We start from the raw sequence: 26,160 nt of genomic DNA on the forward strand, positions 1-26,160 counted from the left end.
ATGGGTGTTTATGGCTCGTTAATCATCATATATACACTAACTCGGTTCTGTGCTCTCATAGTTTGTTAATGTGGCCGGAGACGACGACAACGACAGCGACAACGATTCGGGTTTGAAACAAGCACCGGCTCCCAAGAAGGCATCGGTTCCAAGGAAGGCACCGGCTCCCAAGAAGGCACCGGCTCCCAAGAATGGACCAGCTCCAAGGAAGGATCTGGCTTTACGTACAAAAAAGGTTCCCGCCAGAAACCCATGTGTTGTTACTGACAGAACCCAGGGGACGAAACAGGTAGAGATGACTCCAGACGCTGAGGGAACCCAGGCGGTGGCAGAGACCCAGGCCTCCCAAAATACCGAGGGTATATCCGGCAAGAGAAAAAGGGGCCGACCTCCCGGTTCGAAAAACAAACACAAAGAAAGTAAGACTGGACATACACCGGAAGTGGTCGAAGGGACACAAGTGGTCAAAGGGACACAAGGAGAAAAAGAGGTTAGCAAAGGTGAAACTAATGCTCATGAAGACACAGAAATGTTAGATGAAATGGTTGAGGGAGAGGAAGGGAAAGATAGACAGAATAACTCGAAGAGAGTTATCCCATCCAGGAAGTCTACCCGTGCGGCCACAAAAAGTAGGAAATCAAGAGAAACAGCAGCGTATTTCCAGGAGGTTTCTCAGGCTAATGATATCACAACCGAAAAGCGTCAAGCCAATTGCAACCGGGTGGAATTTGAGGAGAATAACCCACCAGGATATGTAAGTACATGTATTCATACGTTGTTTAAAGTGTATACATTAATATGTTCGACCACCTGCTGACAAGATCCGTCGGTAAAAGGAGAAATATCTAAGGGCCAAGATACAACTTGAATGAATACGATACGATATGGAGTGATAAGCATTAGGGGAGATGGTTGCTTTAATTGTTTTTCATTTCCATGGTACATGGTACTGCTAGCGCTATAGCCTTAATGTTGCTAGATATATATAGAATTAATTTGCTCTGAATGAATTTTCTGATTGACGCTTTTGCAACACAATTAAGCAGTGCTAAAACGTAGACCAAACACATATAGATTGTGTAGGGCTAATAAAACATAATTTATATGTGTTTTCGACACAAGTTATGTGTGTTCTCGACACAGTTCTAGCACCGATTACATGTGTCGAGAATACAGTTTCAACACAGTTTATATGTGTTTCTTTACACAATTTTTGCACATTTTTGACACACCGCAACAGTGTTATAAACACGTAATAGCAGTGTCCTCAACACAGTTTCAACGCAATTTTAAAACAGTTTCAACACATTACTAGCACAGTTTCAACGCAATTTCAACACAGTTTCAACACAATATACATGTGTCCTCAACACATCACTGGCACAATTTGAACACAATTTGAACACATTTTCAACGCATTTTGAACACAGTTTGAACACAGTTTGAACACAGTTTGAACACAGTTTCAACACAGTTTCAAAACATTTTGAACACAATATACCAGTGTTGTCAACACATTTTGAACACAATATACCAGTGTTCTCAAAACATTTTGAACACAATATGCCAGTGTTCTCAACACATTTTGAACACAATATGCCAGTGTTCTCAGCACAATTTAGACACATTATTGGCACATTTTCCACACAATTGATTAATTAAACTCGCCAGTATATATATCTATAAACAGCACAATATTATTGTGTCGTCGACACAATAATATGACACACATAAATTGTGCTACTAACACAAGCGATTTTGTACCTTAGTGTAGAATGTAACTAGAATCAACAACAAGGTTTGTAGGGTCTGAGTTATAGGTCCCTTGGTCATGAAGCATTCCCGGTATTCATTAAGGAATGCTTGACCATCAAATTAATCCATCCAGATAGACAGAAACTCCTCCACATATGCAAGCTAAGAAGATAAGAATATACCGCATCTCGAATCTTCGACCCCCAGATACCTGCAGGGGTGAATGAGTGTTTTCTTTGAGCATTATATCAGTAGGCTCAGGGGGGTCAGTGGATTTTGATCTCAGCCCCACAGGGTGTTTACTAGTTTCAGTATCTTCCTCATCTCCATCCTCATCGTCTTCCTCCTCCTCCTCTAATGGATCCTCATCATCAACCAGATTAACCTCAAGTATATTGGGCACATTCACCTGAGACGCAGGTCCCCTCCAATCCCAAACAGTCTTCCATCTATTGTTTGCTTCAAGGACCATGCTTTCTAGTGACCGCTTAGTCATAAACTTGTACTTGACCTTCCGGTATAGTATAGCGAATATTTGTTCTCCTGGTGATTTGTAAAGAAGCTCCTGGATATTTCCGGAATCTTGGTTTAGCTGAACAGTAGGATCTATCAGACTCGTTACTGGCGTCGTGATACCGGCAGGAAGGAGGCTTAGAGGACCCTGAATTCCAGTCGCTTTGTTGGATTTGACGGAAAGCTTTTTCACCAAGGTTCCATCGCTGACTGTCCGATACCCGATAATAAGATAGATACTGCGGGCTTCATCGATGGATGTTTCAAGGAACTTTCGTACACTGGGCTGACTGCAAACGCTTTCGAACCACTTCCCGGAGTTGTCTAGGTCATACATTGTAGCGCTTGGTGCACGTAGTGTGGCCTCTAACTTGCTCTGCTTCTGATACGACATCGAGCAGATATCACTGAGAAATCCTTTGAGACTTAACAATTTTGAAAATCGACGTCTCTCTTCATAGTTTTCCTGGAAGTTCTTTGTTATCTGGCAAGTAAATGTCGGTTCAAATATCAGATCGATGAAATCTTGATTCGGTTTTTTGGGATTGAGAACAAGACGTCCAAGCTCTGCAGATGTGATTGGTAGAAGCTGTCCTACAAGGTGTGCAGTCGTCATAATAACGAAAGTTTGATATACAGAGAGATAATAGTAGTTCTTGGTATTCGTATTCTGAAGGGATTAACAGGGCAAATGAAGAGGGTTAGGTGGAAAGGTATATGATAGAAAGTGGTGGATACGACTTTGGGCGTTTTTATATTTATACATATATGTAGACTGTTGGACATGTAGATAATTTTGATTTTAATCCATATAGCTATGTCCCGGAGGCAACAAACACTGGCGGATCTCTCTCATGCATTGGTGTGGCCTATGAAGGAAATGATTGACTGAAATAAAGCGAGGTTTATGGAATTTCTAAGTATTCTAAAGACTAATAGTGCGGCGAACTACCTGGACATTCCCTGTAGCAAAGAATGAAATTACATGACATTTACGCATGAGAGAGATTTCGCTACTGTCTGGTGCCTTGAAACATAGTGTCATTCTCAGTTCTTCCATACAAAAAGACATACGTATACTCAGGTTAGGTGGCCCAGGCCGCTCGATTTTTCGGGGGTAATGGAGGAGGAGTAAAACCTAGAGCAGGCTGGACCGAAACACTATTTCCTCCCTACTCTCCTCGCTCTGAGCCATTAATAAGGAGGACTTATCAGGAATAAACTAACCAAAACTGCCATGCAATATCACTTTAACCGATTTGCTGAATGAGCGGTGAGCTGGTCCAACCATATATGCCCAACTTGTCCATCTTCTCTCCCAGCGTTCGATTGTAAAGGTGTGTGGTGCAGGGCTGTGTTGGTTTAGTTCTCGCACATATATGTGAATATATATGTGATTACTGAGTGTCTTGGCATTCTGAGATTGGTGCCTTGTTTTATATCGACAAACCACATTGTCAGATGGCCTGCCAGGCGATACATAAAACTATAGGCACCTGCGCTTACAAGTGGTCATTATAAAAACAAACTGCCCGCCGTCGATCACTTCCGGATTAATATTTACTTTAGACAGTTCTATTACTTGCCACTAGCTCAATCAAGTCTATCCTGCGCATGGTCAGGAAATGAAGGCATGTGTAGTTAAATTGATACATCACCTAGCTATGCAAAAGGGAACTCCCTTTGATCATCAGGTACGGAGGCCTGTACTATGAAAACCGTCATATCAAGACGCTGCCTTGCGGGTCGCTGGCAGGGCCCGGGTCGCAGGCAGGGTCCGGGTCGTGGTAGATCGCAACCGTGAATAGAAGTATGTAGCAAATCATTGTATTATTCACGCGTTGAACAAAAGTGGGTTGCAAATCATTGTTGGTTGACGCGTTTAACAAAAGATGGGTTGCAAATCATTGCTGGTTGATGCGTTTGAAAAAATGTGGGTTGCAAATCATTGTTGGTTGAACGCGTCCTAGTAGGATGCGCCCTGTCAGGACGCGGTCGCAACCATCAGTTGCAAATCATCGCGTCACCCTTCAACCACAACAACAACTACAAAATGTCTACCAATGCCAATGCCCCCTATAGCTATACTCCTACTGGTAGAGTAAGAAAGAAGCCTGTCAAAAATTCCAAAGCAGCTCTGCCTGCACCTGCACCTACACCACTACCTACTCCTCAAGTACCTACACCTACTGAAAAACTTATCAAATGCCCAGCCTGTGATAAGGATTTTCAGCACCGGAAGGATCCTCAAAAAGCTGTTTGGCAACACCTTCTCTATTATACTAAGGGATATTTTGCTAGAAAGGATCATAAAGCAACATATACGGCTTTGAAGGAGGAGAGGAAAAAAGGAAAAGGTATTTTATTAAATTGTTTTGTTTGCTTGACAACTAAAAATAATTTACTAATAATAATTGACTAAAATTTTATTTAGGGACTAAGAAGGAACGCGAACGGGCAAATTCAGCAAGATGGAGAGCAAATAATGTTAGGAAGGCAAAGCGGTCTTCTGCAATGGGAACAGCAAAACTTAAATTTGAAAGAATTTTGAGGAGAGTTGGAGAGTTTTCGGAACAGGCATTGACAGATTTAGTTGAGGAAAAAATGAAGGAATGAGATGCAAACAATTGAATAATATGAAAATTGTAGATTTATTTGTTAGTTTTTTTGGCTTTTTTGGTAGGTTCTTGTTGGTTTGTTCGGCTTTTTTTGTACGCTCTTGTTTGTGGACGTGAAACCGGTGGAACTAACTTGAAAGTTTCTGTTTCTTCAAAATCACGCTAGAAAGAATTATTAATTGATACAGTTTAAAAAAGTATTGAAAATTAATTACCTTATTCAAGCTGCACCCTACGGCAACTGGTGATGACGGTTTTGAAATTGATGATACCGTTTCAGTTTCGAGTTAAGGTTCCGTTGATTGTTTTAAATATGAACCGACCGGTGTATCTATTCCATCTATATCCAACAAGTTGGAAAAAGAGAAATCTTCTTGATTTGTAGAACTCAAATCTTTGTCTTCCAGAAGGGAGAAATCTAACAATAGGTAGACAAATGAAGTAACACCTTTATTGATATCTGGAAAAAACTCAGTCAAAACAGTTCGGATGGTTTGATTCTCTGTCGCAGTGTATAATGTTTCAGGTAATCGGTCGCCACCAGTTCTTTTGCTCCAACTAGAATACCATTGTATACATTCCACGTAAGGATCTATTGTTATATTAATAAATATTTCTTTTGACCAGTATCAGTTTCAATTGGATTATACTTACAAACTGGTGGGTCCATATTCCAAAATTGTTTTACAAATTCTTGCCAAAGAGCAGTTTTGCGTAAGATTTGATATTCCAAGAAAACAGTCCAATAAAGAGAACCCTTTTGGATAACAGTATCCAATATATTACTGTCAGGTCTCCAAATTTCACTACCGGGAATTTCCTCTATTTTATTTATTGTACTAGATCGGAATAGTAATCGCAAGCGTCTCTCAAAAGCTCTGGGTGGACTTTTATTTTCGGTGGAAATATTTGTTGAGTGTTGATTTGCGGGAAAAGTGGGAACCCGTGTTGATCCTCTTCTTCTCAAAGATGAGATTCTGCTGGTAGGTAAAATATTTCTATTTCCAGATTTTGCTGAATTGACCGCGTTTTCAAAAAGTGAATATGTTGCAAAACGGGGAATTGAGCTTTGTGTTGTAGACAGTTCAGGATGGCTAGTGTATTGATCAGGATTTCCATTTTCTTTCCGAGAAGCAATGGATACTAATTCCGCAGAACTAGTAATCATAATGTGATTTGTATCGTGATTTGCAATTTGTATAGATGATTGATTTTGCTTGAGTATTTGTTCATAGGGTCGAACTTGTGAACACCCAGTACAGCGTTGCTCAAGTATATTGTCTGGGTAAGGAAGAGGATTTTGACGGAGTGCAAGAGGATATTGGCCAACAAAATTTGGCTTCAGTTGGCAACACTGATGGCAGTAAGGATCAGTTGGGCATGGAATAGAACTCATTTTGCGTTGGTAAATAGAGTAGGTTTAGGCTTAAAGTGATTGGTATAAAATAACAGATATTTCCAGTTCAGATGTATAAATAGATAGATGTCAATCCTCGTTTGAGATTTTTTACTATCTCCAAAATGCCTCCAAATTAAACAGATCTTTCCCACTATCAGTACGTCATATGGTCATGGTACATACTGCAAAACCACACGATCGACAATGTTAGGATTATCCTACAAACAGAATATACTGAAATTTTATTATTAGCACAGTCCAACTCCAAAAACAGTCAAGATTTCCCGTCAAAGAGTAAACTAGAACGTGAATTGAAAAGCTGGAGTTTCCGGAAAAACAAATCACAAATTCTCACCCTAGATTCTATGCAACTAGCCGACTTACAAACAAGAATTTGGATATTTTTTTACGAGTTTGAGCTTTCAGACACAAATATTCAACTCTTTTTACGAAAGGAAGGATACGATATTGAGATGAAAGTAATGACACGCCTAGGTTTTTCTCTCGGGATTCAGAGACGGACAGAAAGAAAGGATTATTTAGAACATAATTCAGTTATGAGAAGAGTTTTGAAGGAGCAACTTTCATCTGGACAAACAGTATTATACGGTCGGAGACTCACATACCAAAAATTAAAGCAACGTGGAATACTGGTCGCAAGAGATAGGATGTTTGAGGTTTTGCGTTTTCTAGACCCGATTGGTATAGCCGAGAGACCGTTTCCAATGCAAAAGATCCTGCGTGGTATATATACCGTACAAGGGGTAAATTTTTTTTGTCAATTGACGGACATCATAAAATGAGTGATTATGGTATTGAGGTATATGCTGGTATTGACGCATATTCAAGGTAGGCATACAAACAAACTCTTTTGAGTATTCCTGCTAAACTTGAATGTTTTAGATATGTGCTTTGGATACATGTTGGTATTTCATGTAGGACAGGCGTGGTGGTTCTAAAACAGTATTTGGATTTGGTAGACATGACTGATATACTACCAAATGCGATTCGGTCTGACAGGGGTACGGAAACCACTATGATGGCCAATGCACACTGGCAACTGTATAGGGCCAACGATGATAATATACAATTGAATCAAATTTATTGGTATGGTACATTAACTTTGAACCAGAAAATAGAGTCTTGGTGGCGGGGAATGGGTAAGAGTCAAACAAGTACATGGAAGGTAAGTAACTTAATTTCTCACTCTGGCCCGTACAATTTAACAAAAATATAAACAGTCATATTTGGACAACATGCGCGATACTAGTGAATTTACTGGCAGTTTTGCAGATCAAATTGCTCTATTATATGTCTCTATGCCAATAATTAGACAAGAAATATATGAATATGTACGATTGTGGAATACGCATACGATTCGGTACCAAAAAAACCGGCCATACTTGCCAATTGGGCAACCAGTTGTATTGTACTTCAACCCACCTGATGGTGTCCGTAATTATGGGTCGCAACTGAACAGAGAGGTTTTGGAAGAATTACAAGCAGATTTGCTAGGATATGGTATAATTAAAAATATTTTTTAATCAAGTAGATAGCTAATTTCAAGTATAGACCTAAACGAGTATCTTCCCTTGGCGACACTAGAGCGGTGTAAAAAAGAACTGCAAAATTGTGGCATTACCGAATACCCTATCAAATATGAAATGGCATATTTTGAACTTCCACTACATCGTGTCGCATATATTTATCTCCGTCAGGCTGCTAGTATTTTTATTGAGCAAGGTGGAATATTATCACTTTGCGAACCACCATCTCGCACATTTGAATGGGGTCAGAAAAGCCAAGGATTGGAAGAGATAGATTTAGATATGGATGCTTATCTAGAAATGGAATACAATGATGAAAATGATTATCTATCTGATGGTGTTGAATAGTACACCAAATTTTGTATTTTATATTTTTATAATGGAGCGGGCACCTGATGTCACAATAAATTTAGCAACTGCTGCGATTGACTTTGATCAATTTGAGTGGATGTGTATTGGAATGGATGCACTGGCATATTGGGTCGGCGGGGGGTTTTTTTTTTATTTTAATTCATAAATTCACTGGGGCGGGTATACTTAAGTGTTCAGTAAAGGATTGTGTAACTGGAACTACTTCCGCCAAAAAAAAAATTTCTCAAATTTTTTTTTTCAAGCATTGATATGACGGTTTTAATGGTACAGGCCTCCGTAATCAGGGGTGGATGTTTTTCTTCCGTTAGTGCGCCTACGTGTAAAAAATATTTCACATCATATACAAAATAAACGATATATATAGTCAGATGAACATAGTAAAATCCGATCAACCCCACTAAAGATTATCAAAACATAATTGCGACAGCTAATAAGTATTCGAAAATGCAGCTACATTGCGCCAGTGTATCTTCCCCTTCTGACACGGTGATAGTTGCGTCTCGGCATGTAACTATTCGGGTGCGTCTCAGCTGGCGCGAGTAGTATATAATTCAAGAGACCCTATTGCATGTAATTGATATATTGTTAGGCTCGCCGCGGATGATCACCGTATGTTCGAGGATCCCTATACGATTCAAGATTATTTTTCATAGCTAGCTTTGAAATGAAACATGTGCGCAAATCATCACACGATCTACGAGTACTCCGTATTAAAAGACTGAGTGATAGTAGTGAATGTATACTATGTTTTCTGCCATACACAGCTGATCACATGCCCATCGCACAGTATATCAGTACTCACTCTGCCAGAATTAAAACGCCCGTATTTGATACTCACACCAAGTTTAATAACCGCTCTTACTTGCCGTTGGTCGGTCGTATTATATGTAGAACTAATATGTCCGCAGTCGAGTACGTAAATTCGTGGAGTTATAATTCTACATAGACTGCCCAAGTCGATCGGGCGCATAGGGATTGTCTGGTTCAAAGATGCAAATATTGGCAATTGGAGCCGAGAGTATATGGATGGGGGGCAGAAACTACGATGTTTAGAGTACATATTCAATGGAGCTGTATGCATGTACACGCGCAGGAAAGAACTGAGGAAACAGCGAGTAGCGTGACAACGGGTGCCTCCAACTTGACATCCCCACACCCGCAATACAACCCCACGAGTATTCCGTGGCCATGCCTTTTGACAAGTCTGAAAAGTGGATAGAGGCTACTCTGAGTGAAAACATAAAAGTTATTGAAGCCCAAGCTAGGGAAGAGTAGGAAAGGCCGGCTTGGGGGAAATATATATAAAAATCATTGACAGCATGCCAAAGAGAATTGCAGCAGTAGTAAAGGACTAGGGAGATCATAAAAAGTGGTGAATATAGTTTAGAGGCCATAGTATCTATTCTGTATTTTATTGTCTAGTTATATTAATTCTTTTCGTTTTTATTTTCAATTTTGCATTGGAATTTGGACGGTCTTTTTCTGCGGGTGTACGTACGCACATACTCGCTATCCACCAAAAGAACCTGAAAATGCGAGTGATGGGGACAAGGATGATTTGTATGGAGAACTGCCTTGGCCCATACAAACCACCCTTGCCACTGGCACCTACGTTTTCAGGTTCTTACGGTGGGTGGCGAGTATACTCAGGGCAGGCAATAGGAACCTGAAACTGCAAGCTGCAAAGAAGGGGCCCAATTTGGTGTAGTTTTTTACTAGTCGCGAACCAGAGGCTGTTACCGTTCAAAGTCATTCCCAGATTCCTCTTACCTAACCCGAGTATACACGCTTACCAGCGTAAGTACCAGAAAATGCAGTTGCTCTGGGCAAGGGTAATTTGTATGGAGTGGCGTCGTTCTCTCATACAAATAATCCTTGTTTCCGTTACTTGCATTTTCCTGTTCTTTTGAGGGTAAGCTGTATATATGTAGATCGAATCCATGTATGACTGTGGAGAGCATAGAAGGAGATTGATACCGGATCGGAGCTGGCGGAAAGCACAGTCGTTGGGTGGGGGGTTTCCTCCTGGCGGGGACTCGTTGAAGAAACAATGAAGTGTAACTCGTGGTCGCGAGTGCGTGAGCTATTAAGCTAGCTAGCCATTTTGGGCAGAGTGCCTCAAGGCCCAGCCAATCTACTTTAAGGTTGCAGTCCCTCGATCTAGCGCATAAAGAACGTCGTTTCATGTTTTACAAAGCAGCTTGAAAATGGATCTAGAGCGGAGATATACGGGATAATATTGATATATGTTGGCTCGATTTAGATCCATTATCATTCCCGTGCATTGTGTACGTAGTCTATCTAAAACCTCGATCATTGGAGTTAAAATAACATGTGTCAGATCAGAATGGTTGGTGCGTGGATGCCATCGCGATCAAATGCGTTTACAGCCATCATGGTCAGCACAATCCTAAGTACCCAGGGACTCTGTGCAAGCAATATTACAACGTATATAGGATGAATTTAGTCTATCAGTATCATTTCCCAAGGAGATAGCTTTCGGCGGAGACAGCGAACCCCTTGGCTCCCACGGCACACCATCGACCTTTCCGGCTACCTTTGAGCAGGTGCTACGCTTTCCTTTCACTACCACTTTTCATCGAACGTTTGTGCCACCCATCCGACATTTTCCATAACATTTACTTTGGACAACTAAAAAGAGGAACTAGGGTCCAGTTTCTGGCCTTTAAGTTGATGTAAGCCCTATAATCCTATTATTGTGCAACCCAGTACCCAGTGAATAGTGAGTGTCAATGAGGCTAACTGAGGTTATGAGTGGACTAAGAAACATCTAGCACATAGAAGTCTAGGACTCAGAGATAGTTTAGAGGACACTATGGAATATCTATCAGTCCGCCAGAGTACACAATCAAAAGATATAGAGGGAGAGACATGGTAAGCCGCCTCGTCCGAGTTGACTTGATTAGCTTGTATAGTTTCTAAAGCTATAGGGAGGGATTAGCAATGGTGAGGGGGCTCAGATTGTTTCGGGGCACGGGTTTCGTGCCCCGAACTCGAGCGGCGGGAACACTCCCTCAGCGAGCAGTTCAAGAGACATTACGAGAGATGCGGGAGCCAGTGAAGAACAACAAGCACATGCAGACGCCGCTGGCGATGTGAATGAGCCGCGAGCGCCCGAGCAGATAAAGATGTCCAAGAGTCAAGATCTCTTTCAAAGATATAATGAATCAAGAGATCTAACGGAACTCATGAGCGCCATTGAGCTCGTGGAAGACGTTTTGTCAAGCATACCTCTTGAACACATCGTTGGCCGAGTACACTGCTTGATAAATCTAGGACAAATGCTTCTTAGACGATACGAGGCATCTGGAGTTGACGAAGATCTTCAACGGGCAATTGCTCTTACTGAGGAATCGGTTGCAATAAACCCCGTGGGAACCGATACCCGAGGATTAGGCATGCGGAATTTATTAGAAATGAGCATGAGCAGATACAGACGTCTTGGAGATGCGGCAGACTTGAACAGTTGCATCAAATGGGCGGAACTAGCACTCTCAGAGTGTCATCCTGGTGATCCTATGCGACCGCAGAGTTTGTCAAATCTCGCGGGTATGCTCTTGGTAAAGTTCAAGACAACAAATTCGGTAGAGGACATTGAGCGTGCTGCCAAGGTGGCCAAAGATGCTGTGGAACTAGCACCCTCTGGATATCCCGGTTTATCTGGCATAATGAATGGCATGGGGGCTATAATGAATACGAAATTCGACCGGTTTGGACGCTTGGATGATCTCGACGAAGCAATGGTCTGGATGGAAAAAGCAGTACTTGAATGCCAACCGAATGACCCAAATTATCCAGTCGCATTGTGCAACCTTGCCATATCGCTCAGTTCTAAATTTACTCGGTTCGCAGCCCTAAAGGACCTCGACCTCGCCATTAAGTGGGGAAAAGAAGCCGTAAATGTGGTGCCTCTATGGAACCCTTTCCGACCACTATTATTATGTAATCTTGGCAATATGGCACATAAAAGATACCTACGATTGCATGCAGTGGAGGACCTTGACCTCGCCTTGGATTCAACTGCAGAAGGGCTCTCTGGGGTTGCACCTGGCGCCCCTGACCGCGCAGATGTTGTAGCAAGTCTTGGAACCATGTATCATAGTCGGTATCTGCGATTCTCCGCGCTGTCGGACCTTGAGGAGGCCATCAAGTTTATCAAGATGGCGGTTGAGGATTCAAAACCCTTTGACGCAAAAAAATAGTCTCAGATCCAGTATCCTGGGGAGCTTGTACGAGCAAAGGTATCAGCGCAATAGGGAATACGATGACCTCGAGAATGCTATCAAGTTGACTAGCGACTCTTTGTCTGCGCCTAGCGATAATCCCACTCGAGGGGTGTTGCTTAACAATTTTGCCGTTGCAATTTCCACCAGATACGAATACAGGAAAGCGCAAGCCGTGGAGGACCTTGAGGAGGCCATCAAACTTATGGAGTTGAGGGTCTCAATCACGCCGAGGGATAATCCTAATGAGCGCTCCCATGGATTGTGGATTCTGGGCAAACTCTACATTGAGCGATTTAAGTTACTCGGAAGCCGAGGCACGAAGCTTATTGAGCCTGCAGTGAAGAACCTCGAAGAGGCTTTGGATACAGTGCCAAAGGAGGATCCTAAGAGAATACATTTCATTTGGAACTTATCACAGGCTCTTGAACTTAGGTACCGAATATCACATTCCTTCGACGATCCGAACAAGATGGTTACACTCTTACGGGAGAGTTGGAGCTGTCGTGCCGCCCAACCTCGGAGCTTGGTGTTGGCCTCAGTGCTTTCAGCTGCGCAATATGCTAAGTTGGGTATGTTAAAGGAAGCCAGTGCACTTTACAAACAAGGTCTCGGGTTACTCGATAAAGTGAACCTCCGCTACGTGGGGGGGAGCGACCAGGAGAACTTTTTCACAGAAAGTATCCCCCCCGAGCTGGGATCCATTGCCGTCGGGATCTGCTTTCTCGCGGGTGAGGATGCATCCTCTTGTCTTCGTCTACTAGAACTTAGTCGAGGATTGATTATGGGTGGCGTGATTGACAGCCGCTGCGATGTTTCAGACTTACGATCCCAGCATCCGGACCTCTGCAACAGATATGATCAGCTCCGAATAGAGGTTGATTCGCCGGTACTTCGGGAAAGCACAGATCAGCTCACTCAAGGCCCAACCTACCGCCGGAGGGAGAAAGCTGTGGATGAACTGGAGGAAGTCATGGATTCAATCCGCAAGTTACCTGGCTTTGAAGGATTCCAGCTTCCACCATGCGCAGAGGACCTCCAAGCTATGGCGTGCGAGGGTCCAATCGTCATCCTGAATTGCCTAGAGATCGGAGGCCATGCCATCATTGTTACACCTGAGGCGATAAAGTCTCTAGAATTTCCTCAAGGGTTTTATGAGAAGGTCACCACTCAAATGGCTGTATTCAAGCAGTGTTTGAAGTGGAACCGCTCCAACTATGCTAGCAAAACCAAAGATATGAAGATGTTCCTTGCATGGTTGTGGGAAGACGTAGTAAAGCCGGTCTTCAGAAAGCTCAACATCTTGTCTGAGAACGACAAAGGTAAGGGTCCTCATCAGGATCCGGAAGAGTTACCCCGAGTCTGGTGGATTGGTGTTGGGCCTTTAGCAGCGGCACCCTTTCATGCTGCTGGCAATCATAGTAAAGGATCGAGGGAGAAACACTCTAAGCCGAGCAATCTCATCATATACACCTACGATCAAGGCACTTAGATATGCTCGAGAAAAACCCCTTGACTTACTCAAAAAGTCTAAACCCCGCATCCTCACGGTGGCCATGCCCACTACGCCAGGGGGGGTGTGGTCATCACTCAAAGCATCGGAGGAAGTTGAACGGATTTCGGACGTAGTTGATAAAACACAGTGGCTTTCCGCTACTAAATTGAATTGTCCTACAACAGCAAAGGTTACTACGGAGATGCCATTGCACGATGTCATTCATTTCGCCTGTCATGGTGACTCCGACGACAACAGCCCATCGAATAGCGCCCTGATTCTTCAAAAAAATGAGGAAGAAATCGATAGGTTAACGGTTGAACAGATGTCCCATATGAATCTCAGGGACGCACAGATAGCCTACTTATCTGCCTGTAGCACAGCTGAAAACTCCTCGAAGCTTGCATTGGCAGACGAATCACTCTTCATTGCCAGCGCCTTTCAACTGGCAGGGTTCAACCATGTACTTGCCACGCGATGGGCCTCATTTGATGATGCTTGCCTAATTGTGGCAACAGAGTTCTACAAGTTGCTTTTCGAAGGGGGGCCTCACGGAAATGAGCGTGAAGGGGGGCATCGAAGAGTAAGCCTTGTATTTCACAAAGCTGTTCTAAGACTACGTGAAATGTACCGAGCACAGCCAATCAAGTGGGCTTCTTTCATCCATACTGGCGCCTGAAGCTCTTAGTCCTTGTTTAAGGAAGCCCGTTGGACCAAAACGTTACTTATCTTTTCTTATTGTCAAGCATTGATTTTATTTTATTATATTCGCTCAATTTATCTTCCACCTGGCTGAAATTGTTTCGTGTTTCTTGCAATCTTTCCTGTACCATGTGACTCCATTTATTGCGCAATCACACTTTTCATTACATATTCATTTCATTTTTTTCTTTATAAACAGTGATAGTGTTTCATTCACTGCTTGGCTCACGAGCGGAGTAAATGCATGGAAAATCCGCGACTGATGTCAGCCACCCTACATTTTCTTAAAGGTGACATGTCGCTATCTTAGTTAGAGTAGGTTTAGCCACTTAGGGTGTTTTAAAACCAATGGAATAAATTGAAATTACATACTGTGACCGGAAACTGCTTTTTCGCTAATGTGGGGGTATAAATGGGTATATTAATACACCAAGTCTACTATCAAATTCGCGACCTGGATCTTGCACCACCTAGTAAAGAGATTATATTGCTTGTTACGGTAATACTTTGGGGCTTACCACTGCTGCCTAATAGTAATGGCTATACTGATTAAAAATGACCTACTTCGATACTGGTGATGTTGATGGTGATCTAAAGTACTCATGAAACTATTTTGACACTGGCCGGAAGGGGAGCAGGTGGGGATACATTGCCACCGTCTCAATTATTGTGTTCTTTTCCACGGCTCTTAATTCTTCTCCCGTACGACAGTAGGACTCTGGGTGGTGATGGTAGGGTTAGGGTTAACCACCTGCCTGCTGTAAATTCATTACTTGAACGGAGAAAGACCACCGCTGTTTTACCTACCCTGATAGTCCAGAGTTACATCTACTTTGCTGCGATAGAAACGCTGCCATTGCTGTTCGAGATGTGCACGCAGTCAGACAGACCCTGACGCCAGCCACGAAAAGCCGTCAAGCACCCTGGCGCTCGGTTAGTGGCGGCTAAACTTTAATTCGACCACTGCCGCGGTCGCAGCAAGGGCACGTGAAAACCCCTGCGCTTGTACCGCAGGGTTCCGCTGGAGCAGACCGGTCTGTCTGTTGCAGGAGATAGGATGTGGCGAAGAGCGTTGATCTATACTCAATTAGTAAAGTAAAGTGGCGAACAGACATGAACGGGTACCAATGATATTCAGTTGAGTTTTTTTTGTAGATGAAAATGAGTCGGATTCCATCCAAAGATTCGGTTCTTCCTTTGATTTTTCAAAGAGCGAAGAGTTTCTGTTCCAATCTAAGGTGATTTTTTTTGAAGAGATGCAGGTTGTAGTGAGACTGACCTGAATGCGGGAGGTTACGAAAATGTCTATGAAATCCGGACGCCGCCCATTACAGGAAAGAAGCCTCAACCCGCTTACTACTTTGAAGCGCCTTGACACTTTCCCCAATAATGCGCAGTCCAATATAGAATCTGACGAAGCCATTGAGAATATTTACTCTGAGTACAATACGAGTAGTAAAGGTGGAAATTACGGTTCCACCTACTCAGTTCCCGATTCCCAAATTGCCGGTTTCAACTAACAAGAGCTTGAAAGTCTTAAGCTACTTGCGAGGCCCTTGAAAGATTTAAGGCAAAAAGGGAAGAAACGTTCCTACACCCGGGAGGAGAAGTTGAGGTACAGTACGATGCCAGCCGTGAGGGTCAGGCGCAGCGTCGCAACGCCCCCCGAACAATCACGGGTACCAGCACAGCAACCACAATTGATCCTTTGGAGAGCTGAATTTTTGTATAGTTGTTAAATAGTAGATAAATAACAATAATTTGACATTTAATATCTTGTGTACCAACCTGCCGTGAAAAGGTTGTGGAAATCTGGTTGCGCCTGACCCTCACGACTGGCATCGTACTGTACATACAGCTCTACAAAACAACCTTTGTTGAGACTGGGCGCGCCAGGTGTCCGCACTTTGATTTCCAAGCGCGGAGCTGCAAAAAGCTTTGGTATATCACATTCAACGTTTATTGACTGGTTACGAAAGGAGGATCAAATAAGAGCTAACAAGTCGGGTACTAGATCTATGAATCATAAACCACCTTCATGGCCAGAGCTCGAAGGAAAAATATTTGAAGAATTTGTGGAATGGAGGAAGTGAGGAAGAGCGATTAATAAGGCTTGGTTTTTGAGGACGTAAAGAGATATTTTTGCTTATTTTATCCAAATAAAGTAGTAGTTTCTGAGGATTGCACAAAGACCTACGGTTCAAAATTTTCACGAGGATGGTTTCGGCGATTCAAGGAGAGGTGGAGGGTATCATGGAGGGCAAAAACCAAAATTGCAAGTAAGACACCTACCGAGGCCAAACCATCAATTGTCACTTGGCTAAGGTTCAATCGACGCGCATCACAGGTACGCGCGCCATGGTGAATCGCTAGCAGAAATTGGCTGGTATTATCGATGCGACTTCCACAATATGGACTAAACTCCCCTGTCATTTGAGTTTCTTGAAGGTCAGACATTCGATATCAAAGGCAACAAAACGATATGGGTTAGAACAATATAAATGGTTGGAATAAACCACAAGCTACGTTGATGATTACCGTTTGTGCAGATGGAAAACCACGAATTGATCCCCTCATAATCTTTCGTGGGACGGGAAAGGGAAGAGAGTTTGTTTCTAAGTACGGGGCAGGGTCGGGTTTGACTCGGGATACGTTCAGGTCGGGCGGGCACAGACGCGAGAACAAGGGCACGGGGGCACACACCCCCCCACTAAAGTACCGCGCCCGACAGTGGTTCCCGCGGCCCGCGATCTCGCCAGATAAACGTGATCTGACAGAAGACGGTCGCTCGGTTTGTAGTTATCTATTAGCGGATGTGGGAAGGGAGGAGCGAGGTGAGAAGGGAGGAGGAGGGTGAGTATGAAGGGATGCTAGATCTTGCTTGCTTTACTACATACATGTAGCTCAGTGCTACACACAATCTCCAGTAGATTATCCAACCCTCATCCCTCATCGACAATCATCCTCCCCGCGTCTCAACCCCACTCCCCACTCCCCCGCACCCATGTGGGCCCTGTGTTCACCCGCTCCGATTTGTCCTAGGCGCTGCTTCGACATCCACCACCGACGCCTTCACCTCATACTATGCCACCGCTCGCACACCCCCCCCCCCCCCCCAAACCCGTAACACCGACAAACGCCGCTCCACTGCCCCATTCATCAAAGAAACCCGAAAAGACCGCTGCCCCGCACGCACCTGGCCTCGCCACCGCTTCACAACCTCCCAAGTCTCGCTCCACAATCCGCAGAAATGGTGTCTCCCGGGCGGGAGGAACTACGAGAACATCCACTATGTGCACTTTTGCAACAAGCAGACAGAGTGCGCGGCGCACTCGTGGGTGGTGCACCTGCACAACCCCGACGTCGGAGTCCTGTTTGACGATGCGGGCTGGGACGTGATCATACCGCCATGTAAGGAGTTCGGGAGATGTCACCCGCGCGATGGCAGCAGGTCCGCCCTCAGCGCGCACCCCTACCTAGGGTTTGCACACACCATCCCTCGCGCCGCCGGGAACCTAGGCGGGGGGCGCGTTCTGGTCCCTGGTCGATATGTTTCTGGGTTCCGAGGGCGCGGGGAATTGAGGGCGTTTGATGAAAGGCAGGACGACAGTACGTTGTATTTCAGTTAAAGTACAGGAGAGATAGATAACAGGAAGGAGATGACGCCAAAGACAAGACTGAAGTACGCTCATGTGAGCCTTTACACTGAAGCCCCGGCTCACTACTGACTGAGCTAATGACTCGAGCCGACAGTTCAACAGCGTTTGCGTTCGGGAGTGCCATGGACGGACGCACCGACACGCTGGGCAATACGATATGTTTGGCCTCGCAGGAGCACGATTTGTCTGATAAGGGCATGTAGGAGGTTGTGCCGTTGCTAGATGGGTTGTTAATTACCCTATTCGGCGCCGACGTGCGATAAAGTACGCACAGAACCCCCCCCCCCCCCTTCTCCCCCCAAACAGATCTAGTCAGCTAACCCACTCAATGTCATTATCTAGCACGAGTCGGCTTTCTTTCTAAAAGGCTCATCGGCCTGGTCGGCTACACTACTACGGAGGACGGCAATCTCATCACGCTGCGGACGCCCAACCCGGCGGATCTCCCGCTTCCACATCCTCTGCTACTGCATCTCAAGGCGTCTGCCGGCTACCCGGAGAACGAAGGCCCCGATGGTCGGCGATGCGGTGGAGGTGGATAGATGGGCCGAGAGATTAACGAGCGAGCTGTTGGCACTAGGGCAGGTGGAAAAGGAGAGGGTGGGTGGGTGGAGTGGAGTCCGTGCCACCCGATGTCATAGAGGTTCCGGAGAACAAATTTCTGGGAGAGCGGACGTGGGCGACCCCGGAGATGGCGCCGGAGGTGGCGGGGAAGGAGGAGAAGGTTGGTAGCCAGTGACAGGCGCCGGCTCCGGGAGCATCCACGTATGCAGAGCAGAGGAAGGCGAATGTTGGCCAGGTTGAGGGCGGGCCAGAGGACGGGGAGGCTAATACTTGCAGCAAGATGCAACAAGACCAGCAGGGGAAAAGGAGGGGGGGTTAGGCGCAATAGCTCCATGATATCTAAGTAAGTCATCTTCAAGTTGCATCATGTATTATTATTGTAGGAAACATCTACCGGAAACCGTATTATTTTGGATCATTCCCGATAAATCCCATAAACCTTGGCGTAAAATGAATTATACAAAACATGTTTATCGCATTGGCTAAATATCTCTGATGGGGAAATGAATCTCAAGTTTCGATTCAGTATATTCCCCATATTGAGGGGTTTAAATACATCCGGCAGTCACTCGTATATCTCAACAGGAGAAATATTTAAAACAAAAAGGCCTCTTTAACAACTATCACCCAAGCCCCCTCACCCAAGCCCCCTCACCCCCTCCCCTTCACATGCCTCTATCTCTCCCCCTCCAGCATCCCCATCTCGTCCATCACAACCACCACCTTTTTCGGCCACCCCAACATCTCATTCGCCCTCCTGCTCTTCCCCCACGACAGCACCAAGTTTCCGTTTCCTGCCTCTACCCCGCCATGCCCGACTCCGGCTCAGTCTCCGACCCAACCCGCGCCGCCCCGTAGCCCAAAATCCCCACAGTCCCCTCACCCTCCCTCGCCCAGCGCGCCTTGATCTCTTCCCCCCTATCGTAGCATAATTAACCAGCGATTTACATCCTGGAGATTGGTTTATACAAGCATACGGCTCTGCCGTTCCTCGTCGGTCGTGTCGCAGTCCCCCTTTGCGAGCCTTCATTCCACGAGGGTATGAGCTTTCGAAAGTAAAGGCCCCACATCGCCGGAGCGGCGGGGGTAGTCGAGGATGTCCTAGGAGTTGCATGGCATGAAGGGGAGATAGGTGTTAGCAGTGCTGTCGTATGAGGGGGGGTAGGTAGCACCTCAGGTTTGGGACAGGGGGGAGAATCGGTGGTGGTTCGCGAGATATATAAACATATTTTACGACACACGATAAACATTGCATCTGACACGTTCAATCTCTTGTTACCTCCTCCACCCTATGGTACAATCTTTTTGGTGTGCAGCGGTAAGTGAGCCTTGCGGGGAGGATAATTAGTGCAAAAAACGTCCAAAATCGACCTGGATTCCGAATTTGTGTTTATTTACCTGACTATGCCGATATATTCTCAAGTTATCCTCCAGTAAATTCGATTAGCTTCTGAGGGTGATGATTTATCTATTCTGATCTTATGTCCAAAAAGGGATAGAACAAGCGAGGGTACCAAAAATAAAGATAATCATCACTGGGCAGTGATGGATATCAGGTGCCAGCTGGGGAAAAGATGGCTACCTCACCAAAAAGTTGGCTACCTACTGCAAAAGGTGATCACCTCTTGTGAAAGGTAACTACTATGATAGCTTACTTGGTCAGATCAAAACCTATTAATGAAGCAAAGAAAATAATAGTATAAGTGATTAGATTCTGAGTAACAACTTAGGATGGTCGGGGTTGAACCCCTGGAACTCTATTTTTTTAATAATTGTACTAACATTTTATGGTACTTTAACAACTTATGAAAATTACTTATTGCCTTTTCACGGAAATCCTTTCTCAAGTTATCCTAACGCAACGCATAAACACGGTACTCCACAGGGATATATCACCGCCTCGAAGGCTACCGCCTATTTCTGGTAAATTACCGTTACGAAATTGTTCCCTAGGGTCCACCTCCACTTCCGCTCCCACGCCCATCCCCCCCTGCCCCCCACCCCCTCTACCTCCGCAAGTATCTCCTGGCCCCCTCTATACGAATGTTCGTAGACAGATTCATCACTCACACCTACTATCGTTCAACGCATAACCTCCATGTATCAAGATTCATGAACATTAAATCAATTAATTGTATGTCACTTCCCACCGTGAGCTAAGTGAGATCCAATGACTGAACCTCCAATCCAGCGGTTTTTCATGCACCAATTACGCGCCTGTCCCTGGCTGTACTTTCGAATGCGGTATCGCTGTCTAGACGCATTTTGGACGCTACCACCGAAACAACTACATTTTTACATATATCCTGGTAGGATTCACTATCCTAAAACACTACAACTATTACTATTTGAAACCAACCGTTAACTACACCCGCATGTAACACCATCTCGTACCTAACGCTTCATGACCTCCACCCCCGGATCTCACTCAATATACGACCATATGCAGTTATTCGGAACCACATATCAACAAATCTCAGGACACAGGTTCACTCTTCCATTACCTCACATCAGTGATCTGCAATTTTTCACATCAGAGACTGTTTATCCCATATTCACACCTATGTGAATTTTATGGTGGCTCGGATGTACCTTTTCCCTTCCCATACAAATGGCCATCAAAAGGAAATGTCTCACGGGGATGCGGTGACCACGGGGGGTGGAGGTTTTTCTATCTCTGTGTGGTGGGTACCGAAAGGCTCATAGTTCAAATGGCGCAAAAACTCGAAAACTTGGCTGTGCATATGAGATCAAAATTTGGGCTTCGATTGCGCTCCCATGGGTTGATATGCATTTTTAATACGGGCTTCTATTGGGTTCTACACGATTGGTATTCGGATGGGTTATCGGAGGATCTCGTTTTTGGTATATAGGGAGCCTCGCTCTCACTCTTGTATGGTTTCTCTTCTTCACCTTTTCTCTTCCAGTAACCTTAGTAATACTTCTCTTCGGTACGCGAAATTGGCCCAACTGGATCCACGGATCCACCTAGAATCTCACTATAATATTGACTCTCTATACCTATAGTTCATAGACCGCGACTCGGTTGTGTCAGAGTTTGATATGGTCAAGACTAGTTCAGAACATGGCATCGGACTGGACCAGACCATTTTAAAACTCATGGACCGGACCGGTCTAGACCGCATAACTGAAGATTATTCAAATATTAGTACGAAAACCATTTATTGATAAGTTCAAGCACTAGTCTCGCCCAAGCTTTCTCATGTTCAGTTTATTTTCTCCGAACCCAACTGATTTTGCAGGTGAAAATACGTTCTCCGAATAGACCAGATATTACCAGATGGACTAGTCCGATTTCTGGTGTAGACTAGACCGACCATTTAGAGAAAACTGTCGTGCCAGACCAGTTAGACCATTTAGCAAGCCGGTCTAGACTGTATTAGGGGCGGACTGTTTCAACCTCTGGATTGTATACATTAGCACTTTTTTTCTATAGCTCCCGCACTCCGTCTCAGACAACCCTCGTGACACTTGAATACACCTATAGGACACCCCAGAGCCGCACGGAGGAGATTAGGAGAATTGAGAAGGAAAAGGCTGGCAAGGTCGGGCCTACCCCTCGGATATCCCTGAAAGACCACCGCATTGCGCAAGCTAATAAACAGCTTGGACACAATGTATGTACAACGTTGTAGAAAGCAAACTTGCTTTTATAGGAGCGTGCTATAGAGAGGTTAGAAAGAAGACTCGGGTGAGCCTGTCAAATCTAGTTTGTGTTTAGAGACCGCCATTGTAATCCCCTCAAAGAAAAGAATGAGCGAGAATGATACTACGCAATATGTATAAGCCAACCGGACACAAGCTAACTCGTCGCTATCCTTCCCAGCATCAGAAGTTGTGCGCCATCTGTTACAGGAACTACGGAAGCACTGTTCTAGAGGCTTAGGACAGTGAGGAATACGAGTGACGGGTTGTGATGCGAGGACGGTCGGGTAACGAAAGGACAATCATAGAAAGGTATCGGGAAGTGTGGGGGCACGCGGTGTTACCACACTAGTCCCATACTATTATGACGGCACGCTTACTGTTGGGTGTCTCACCCGAAATAGAATAGGAAGCGGGTCTTACAGCTGCAGGCTGTTCTACTTAGGGAAGTAGGTCTAGGATAATAGTGTGGTGCAGCCCGATGACTGGCAATTGCAAGATTCATGGTTACGTGTCGGAATTAGAATGGAGGACGGGACTGTGCGGGGGCGCTTTTCTATCTGGGTTATCTTCGGGAGCATTATCTTATTCTATTATCGTTGTATCAGTTAGTATTAGAAAGCGGGCCTTGGCATAGGTTCCAACATGTATAAATAGGGCTTGGTTCTGCGAAGACTTGAGGGTATCATCAACCATCAAGTCAAGGGAATCCGGTTTACAATATGATCAGTTTAAACGCTACAGAATTATCGCTTAGCACTGGCCATCTCCCCAAACACTATATTGTACCTTATCCCTAACTTTTTACCTTCTACCTATCGCATAACCTACCAAAGTCTCGATAAGACAACTACTCGCTTAAACCAATACTCCGAGTATTTTGCTTAGTGGCGGATAGTCACCGTGCTCTCAGTAGAAGAATAAGCGTTTAGTCTATTAGAAAGACCAAGGTACTATATGCACCCCCGAGTGGCAACAGCAGCCATCAATAACTACCTTTGCGCTACATCCTTCATCGTACGAAGAGGAAGCGCCGAACATCTATACTGCGGGTACCTTCGCTATACAGGTTTCTTCACAGAAGCAGGAACCACCGCTACATTCGAGGAACACGAACCCGAAATCCTTAACTACCCAGAACTCTTCCCAATCAAGATCACTCTCTCGCAACGGTCTTTCGGACTTGCTCATCCAGCCCCCTGGTTCATTGCTCAACCCTGGTGCAGAAGGCAACCACAGCTCAAACTAGAGCAACTTAGCGATGTCAAGGGCTCATCAGCAACGGTCGGAGGAAGACTACAACATGAAGAGCTCAATCGCCTTGAGAGATCGAGGTATATTGGAAACCCAGGCGAAGAGGCGCCACAGGAAAGAGAGAGATGTGCCGATAGGCTCCCTCTTCGCATCGACGAGGCAGGAAGAATCATATGGGCAAGCGAGGAGGCGACAGGCAGACCCCAGGGAGTACTCCCCATACGTCACCCCCATCAGAGAGAGATCCTCTACTCAGAGGCCCTCGGAGCCTCGGGTAATGGACGACGACGAGGATACCAATATGGACGTAGAGGAGCGACAGGTGGAGAACCCTTTCGGCGACATCATTGGGCGAGAAGTCCAGCGGCAAGGAGCCCCCGTGGTGCAGCAGCTCAGCCGTGGGATCGAGGAACTCAGCATGCACGTGCGGGATATTCCCATACTCAGGGAACTCACCCGTCAGCAGCAGGAGTACACCGCCAAGATCGTCGAGGACCTCCACGCCAAGTTCGCTGGGGAGAGAGCCGAGCGCGACAATCAGCTCAACCAGGTCATGGCTCAGCTACGAGCGGAATCCACCGCCGCTACCAGCAACCTCGGACAAGTCCTTGGGCAAATCGTCGAAGCGACTAGGGCGCATCAGGAAAGGCAGCAACGACAGGATCAGCACATAAACGCGCTGACCAACTTTGTCCAGCAACTCCCAAAAGATGGCCCAGTACAGCTACCCGCGGAGGTTACGGCTGCCCTGGAAAGGATGGAGCGGGACAGGCAGGCTGCGATAGAAGACCAATTTGCGGGCACGAAGAAAAACCTGGAGGAAATCATCGAGCAGATGCGGGTAGCAGCCAATAGAACGGCAGCAGCCCCCGAAGGCTCAGAAGGGGGAGGCGTAGTACCCCCCAACCTCCACAGAACCCCCCTAGCATTTCCGGAGAGAGACTGGAAGGATCAGGGAACCAGCCCCCAGTACCTCCCCGCTTTGGGGCAAGAAGCCAACAAAGTGAGCCGGGAAGCAGGGGAGGTAACGGCAATAATGGCAACGGTGGAAATCGCGGAAGGCCTCGAGACCCATCCCCCTCGGACTCATCCAGCTCGTCCGACTCAGAAGATGATCGTCGAGCACGCGAACGGAGGCAGAAAAGACGGGAGGAGCGAAGGCACCGTAACAGGCAGCAAGAGGTAGACCTCAGGCACCCCCCTCGCGCCACCCTAGGTGATACGCCCAAACAGGCAAAGATCTCCTTCTCTGGAAAAGCCGACGAAGATGTGCGACACTGGATCGACCAAATGGAAGTCTTAATTGAACTCCAGAGGAAAGTCCGGTGGGACGATCAGACCAAAATCTTGTGCGCATCCCTGGAACTGACCGGGAGTGCGGCAAAATTCTGGCGAAACTTCGTGGAACGACTATCGGTTGACCCCAGCATCGGGACATGGGAGAATTTCAAAAACGAATTACGGATTCAATATGGCAATCGGACGAGTCAAGAACAAGCCAAGCAAAAGATGGATAAGCTCCGTCAAACTGGCCTGATTGATGACTACATCAATGAGATGCAGAATCCGGAATGGGACGCGAAGGTCGGGCCCATCGTAATGAAATCCATGATCCTAACAGGAATAAACTCCTCGCTGGAACAACGCCTCTCGAATGCGATCGAGGAACCAGAAGATTTCGCGGAATGGCTAGTATGGGTTAGGAAGGTCGGACGCAAGGACCACGAGGTAAAGGCCCGAAAAGAAATCTTACGTGGCAAGGATGTGGTGAAACCTCGTGAGAAAAAATCGGAACGGCGAAAATCGCGCAACTCCGCACCTCGGAAAACTTTCTCCGCGCCAACGCACAACTCCAAGCCCTCGGATGACTTAGGTGTCACCAAGGACGAGAAGGAGAAGTGGCAAAAGGAAGGAAAGTGTTTCCGCTGTGGTAGAGACAACCACTTCGCGAAAGATTGCGTGGCGATGAGTAAGGTCAGGTTAACCGACCTGAAGAGGAAACGATATCCTTCCGGAGGAAAGGACCACGGAAGGGAGGGTGAAAAGAAGCGGAAATTGTGCCCCCAGAATGAGGCAGTTAGGGCAAGGATTACGACCTTGGAGGATCAAAATTGATTGGGGATCTCTTTTTTCGGTATCTCATGTTGTGTTACGGTTTCTTTCTATGTTGGATTACGGAAACAAGGTTTTTATGTTATTCTTATCGGTTGGCTACGGGATTTTCTATATTTGTTTTGTTACACGCGCGGAAATTCAATTCTCTTTACATACACTCTGAGGATGGGGTTACACCCCGAAACGCCTGGTGCGTAAGTGTTGTACCATGATTTTCATCAAACACTCGAATACTCTATATAAACCCCCTCACCTCG

The 26,160-nt window shown here is 45.5% G+C and overlaps 8 protein-coding genes across 8 annotated transcripts; 6 read left to right on the forward strand and 2 right to left on the reverse strand.

The window, feature by feature from the left end:
* LAJ45_02929 (uncharacterized protein) lies at nucleotides 1–872 on the forward strand (the record flags this gene model as incomplete). Its single annotated transcript, XM_046112520.1, has 3 exons — nucleotides 1–6; nucleotides 62–754; nucleotides 837–872. 3 exons carry the CDS (start codon nucleotides 1–3, stop codon nucleotides 870–872), a joined length of 735 nt encoding a protein of 244 aa, XP_045974009.1.
* Nucleotides 873–1,870: 998 nt separating this feature from the next.
* Nucleotides 1,871–2,884, reverse strand: LAJ45_02930 (uncharacterized protein; the record flags this gene model as incomplete). Its single annotated transcript, XM_046112521.1, has 1 exon — nucleotides 1,871–2,884. The coding sequence occupies one exon, from the start codon at nucleotides 2,882–2,884 to the stop codon at nucleotides 1,871–1,873; it is 1,014 nt and encodes a 337-aa protein (XP_045974010.1).
* A 1,437-nt stretch (nucleotides 2,885–4,321) lies between these two features.
* On the forward strand, nucleotides 4,322–4,884 carry LAJ45_02931 (uncharacterized protein; the record flags this gene model as incomplete). Its single annotated transcript, XM_046112522.1, has 2 exons — nucleotides 4,322–4,625; nucleotides 4,703–4,884. 2 exons carry the CDS (start codon nucleotides 4,322–4,324, stop codon nucleotides 4,882–4,884), a joined length of 486 nt encoding a protein of 161 aa, XP_045974011.1.
* A 6,156-nt stretch (nucleotides 4,885–11,040) lies between these two features.
* On the forward strand, nucleotides 11,041–13,940 carry LAJ45_02932 (uncharacterized protein; the record flags this gene model as incomplete). The annotated part of the gene is made up of 3 exons (XM_046112523.1): nucleotides 11,041–11,099; nucleotides 11,167–12,375; nucleotides 12,428–13,940. The coding sequence occupies 3 exons, from the start codon at nucleotides 11,041–11,043 to the stop codon at nucleotides 13,938–13,940; spliced, it is 2,781 nt and encodes a 926-aa protein (XP_045974012.1).
* Nucleotides 13,941–14,004: 64 nt separating this feature from the next.
* LAJ45_02933 (uncharacterized protein) lies at nucleotides 14,005–14,622 on the forward strand (the record flags this gene model as incomplete). The annotated part of the gene is made up of 1 exon (XM_046112524.1): nucleotides 14,005–14,622. The coding sequence occupies one exon, from the start codon at nucleotides 14,005–14,007 to the stop codon at nucleotides 14,620–14,622; it is 618 nt and encodes a 205-aa protein (XP_045974013.1).
* A 2,836-nt stretch (nucleotides 14,623–17,458) lies between these two features.
* On the forward strand, nucleotides 17,459–18,668 carry LAJ45_02934 (uncharacterized protein; the record flags this gene model as incomplete). Its single annotated transcript, XM_046112525.1, has 6 exons — nucleotides 17,459–17,498; nucleotides 17,688–18,254; nucleotides 18,317–18,337; nucleotides 18,399–18,407; nucleotides 18,508–18,568; nucleotides 18,647–18,668. The coding sequence occupies 6 exons, from the start codon at nucleotides 17,459–17,461 to the stop codon at nucleotides 18,666–18,668; spliced, it is 720 nt and encodes a 239-aa protein (XP_045974014.1).
* A 149-nt stretch (nucleotides 18,669–18,817) lies between these two features.
* Nucleotides 18,818–19,187, forward strand: LAJ45_02935 (uncharacterized protein; the record flags this gene model as incomplete). The annotated part of the gene is made up of 2 exons (XM_046112526.1): nucleotides 18,818–19,028; nucleotides 19,078–19,187. The coding sequence occupies 2 exons, from the start codon at nucleotides 18,818–18,820 to the stop codon at nucleotides 19,185–19,187; spliced, it is 321 nt and encodes a 106-aa protein (XP_045974015.1).
* Nucleotides 19,188–19,668: 481 nt separating this feature from the next.
* LAJ45_02936 (uncharacterized protein) lies at nucleotides 19,669–19,982 on the reverse strand (the record flags this gene model as incomplete). The annotated part of the gene is made up of 2 exons (XM_046112527.1): nucleotides 19,669–19,786; nucleotides 19,846–19,982. The coding sequence occupies 2 exons, from the start codon at nucleotides 19,980–19,982 to the stop codon at nucleotides 19,669–19,671; spliced, it is 255 nt and encodes an 84-aa protein (XP_045974016.1).
* Between the last annotated feature and the right edge of the window lie 6,178 nt (nucleotides 19,983–26,160).

This window comes from Morchella importuna (assembly GCF_003444635.1).
Source record: "Morchella importuna strain M04M26 chromosome Unknown Morimp01GS006, whole genome shotgun sequence".
NCBI classification, from domain to species: Eukaryota; Fungi; Ascomycota; class Pezizomycetes; order Pezizales; family Morchellaceae; genus Morchella; species Morchella importuna.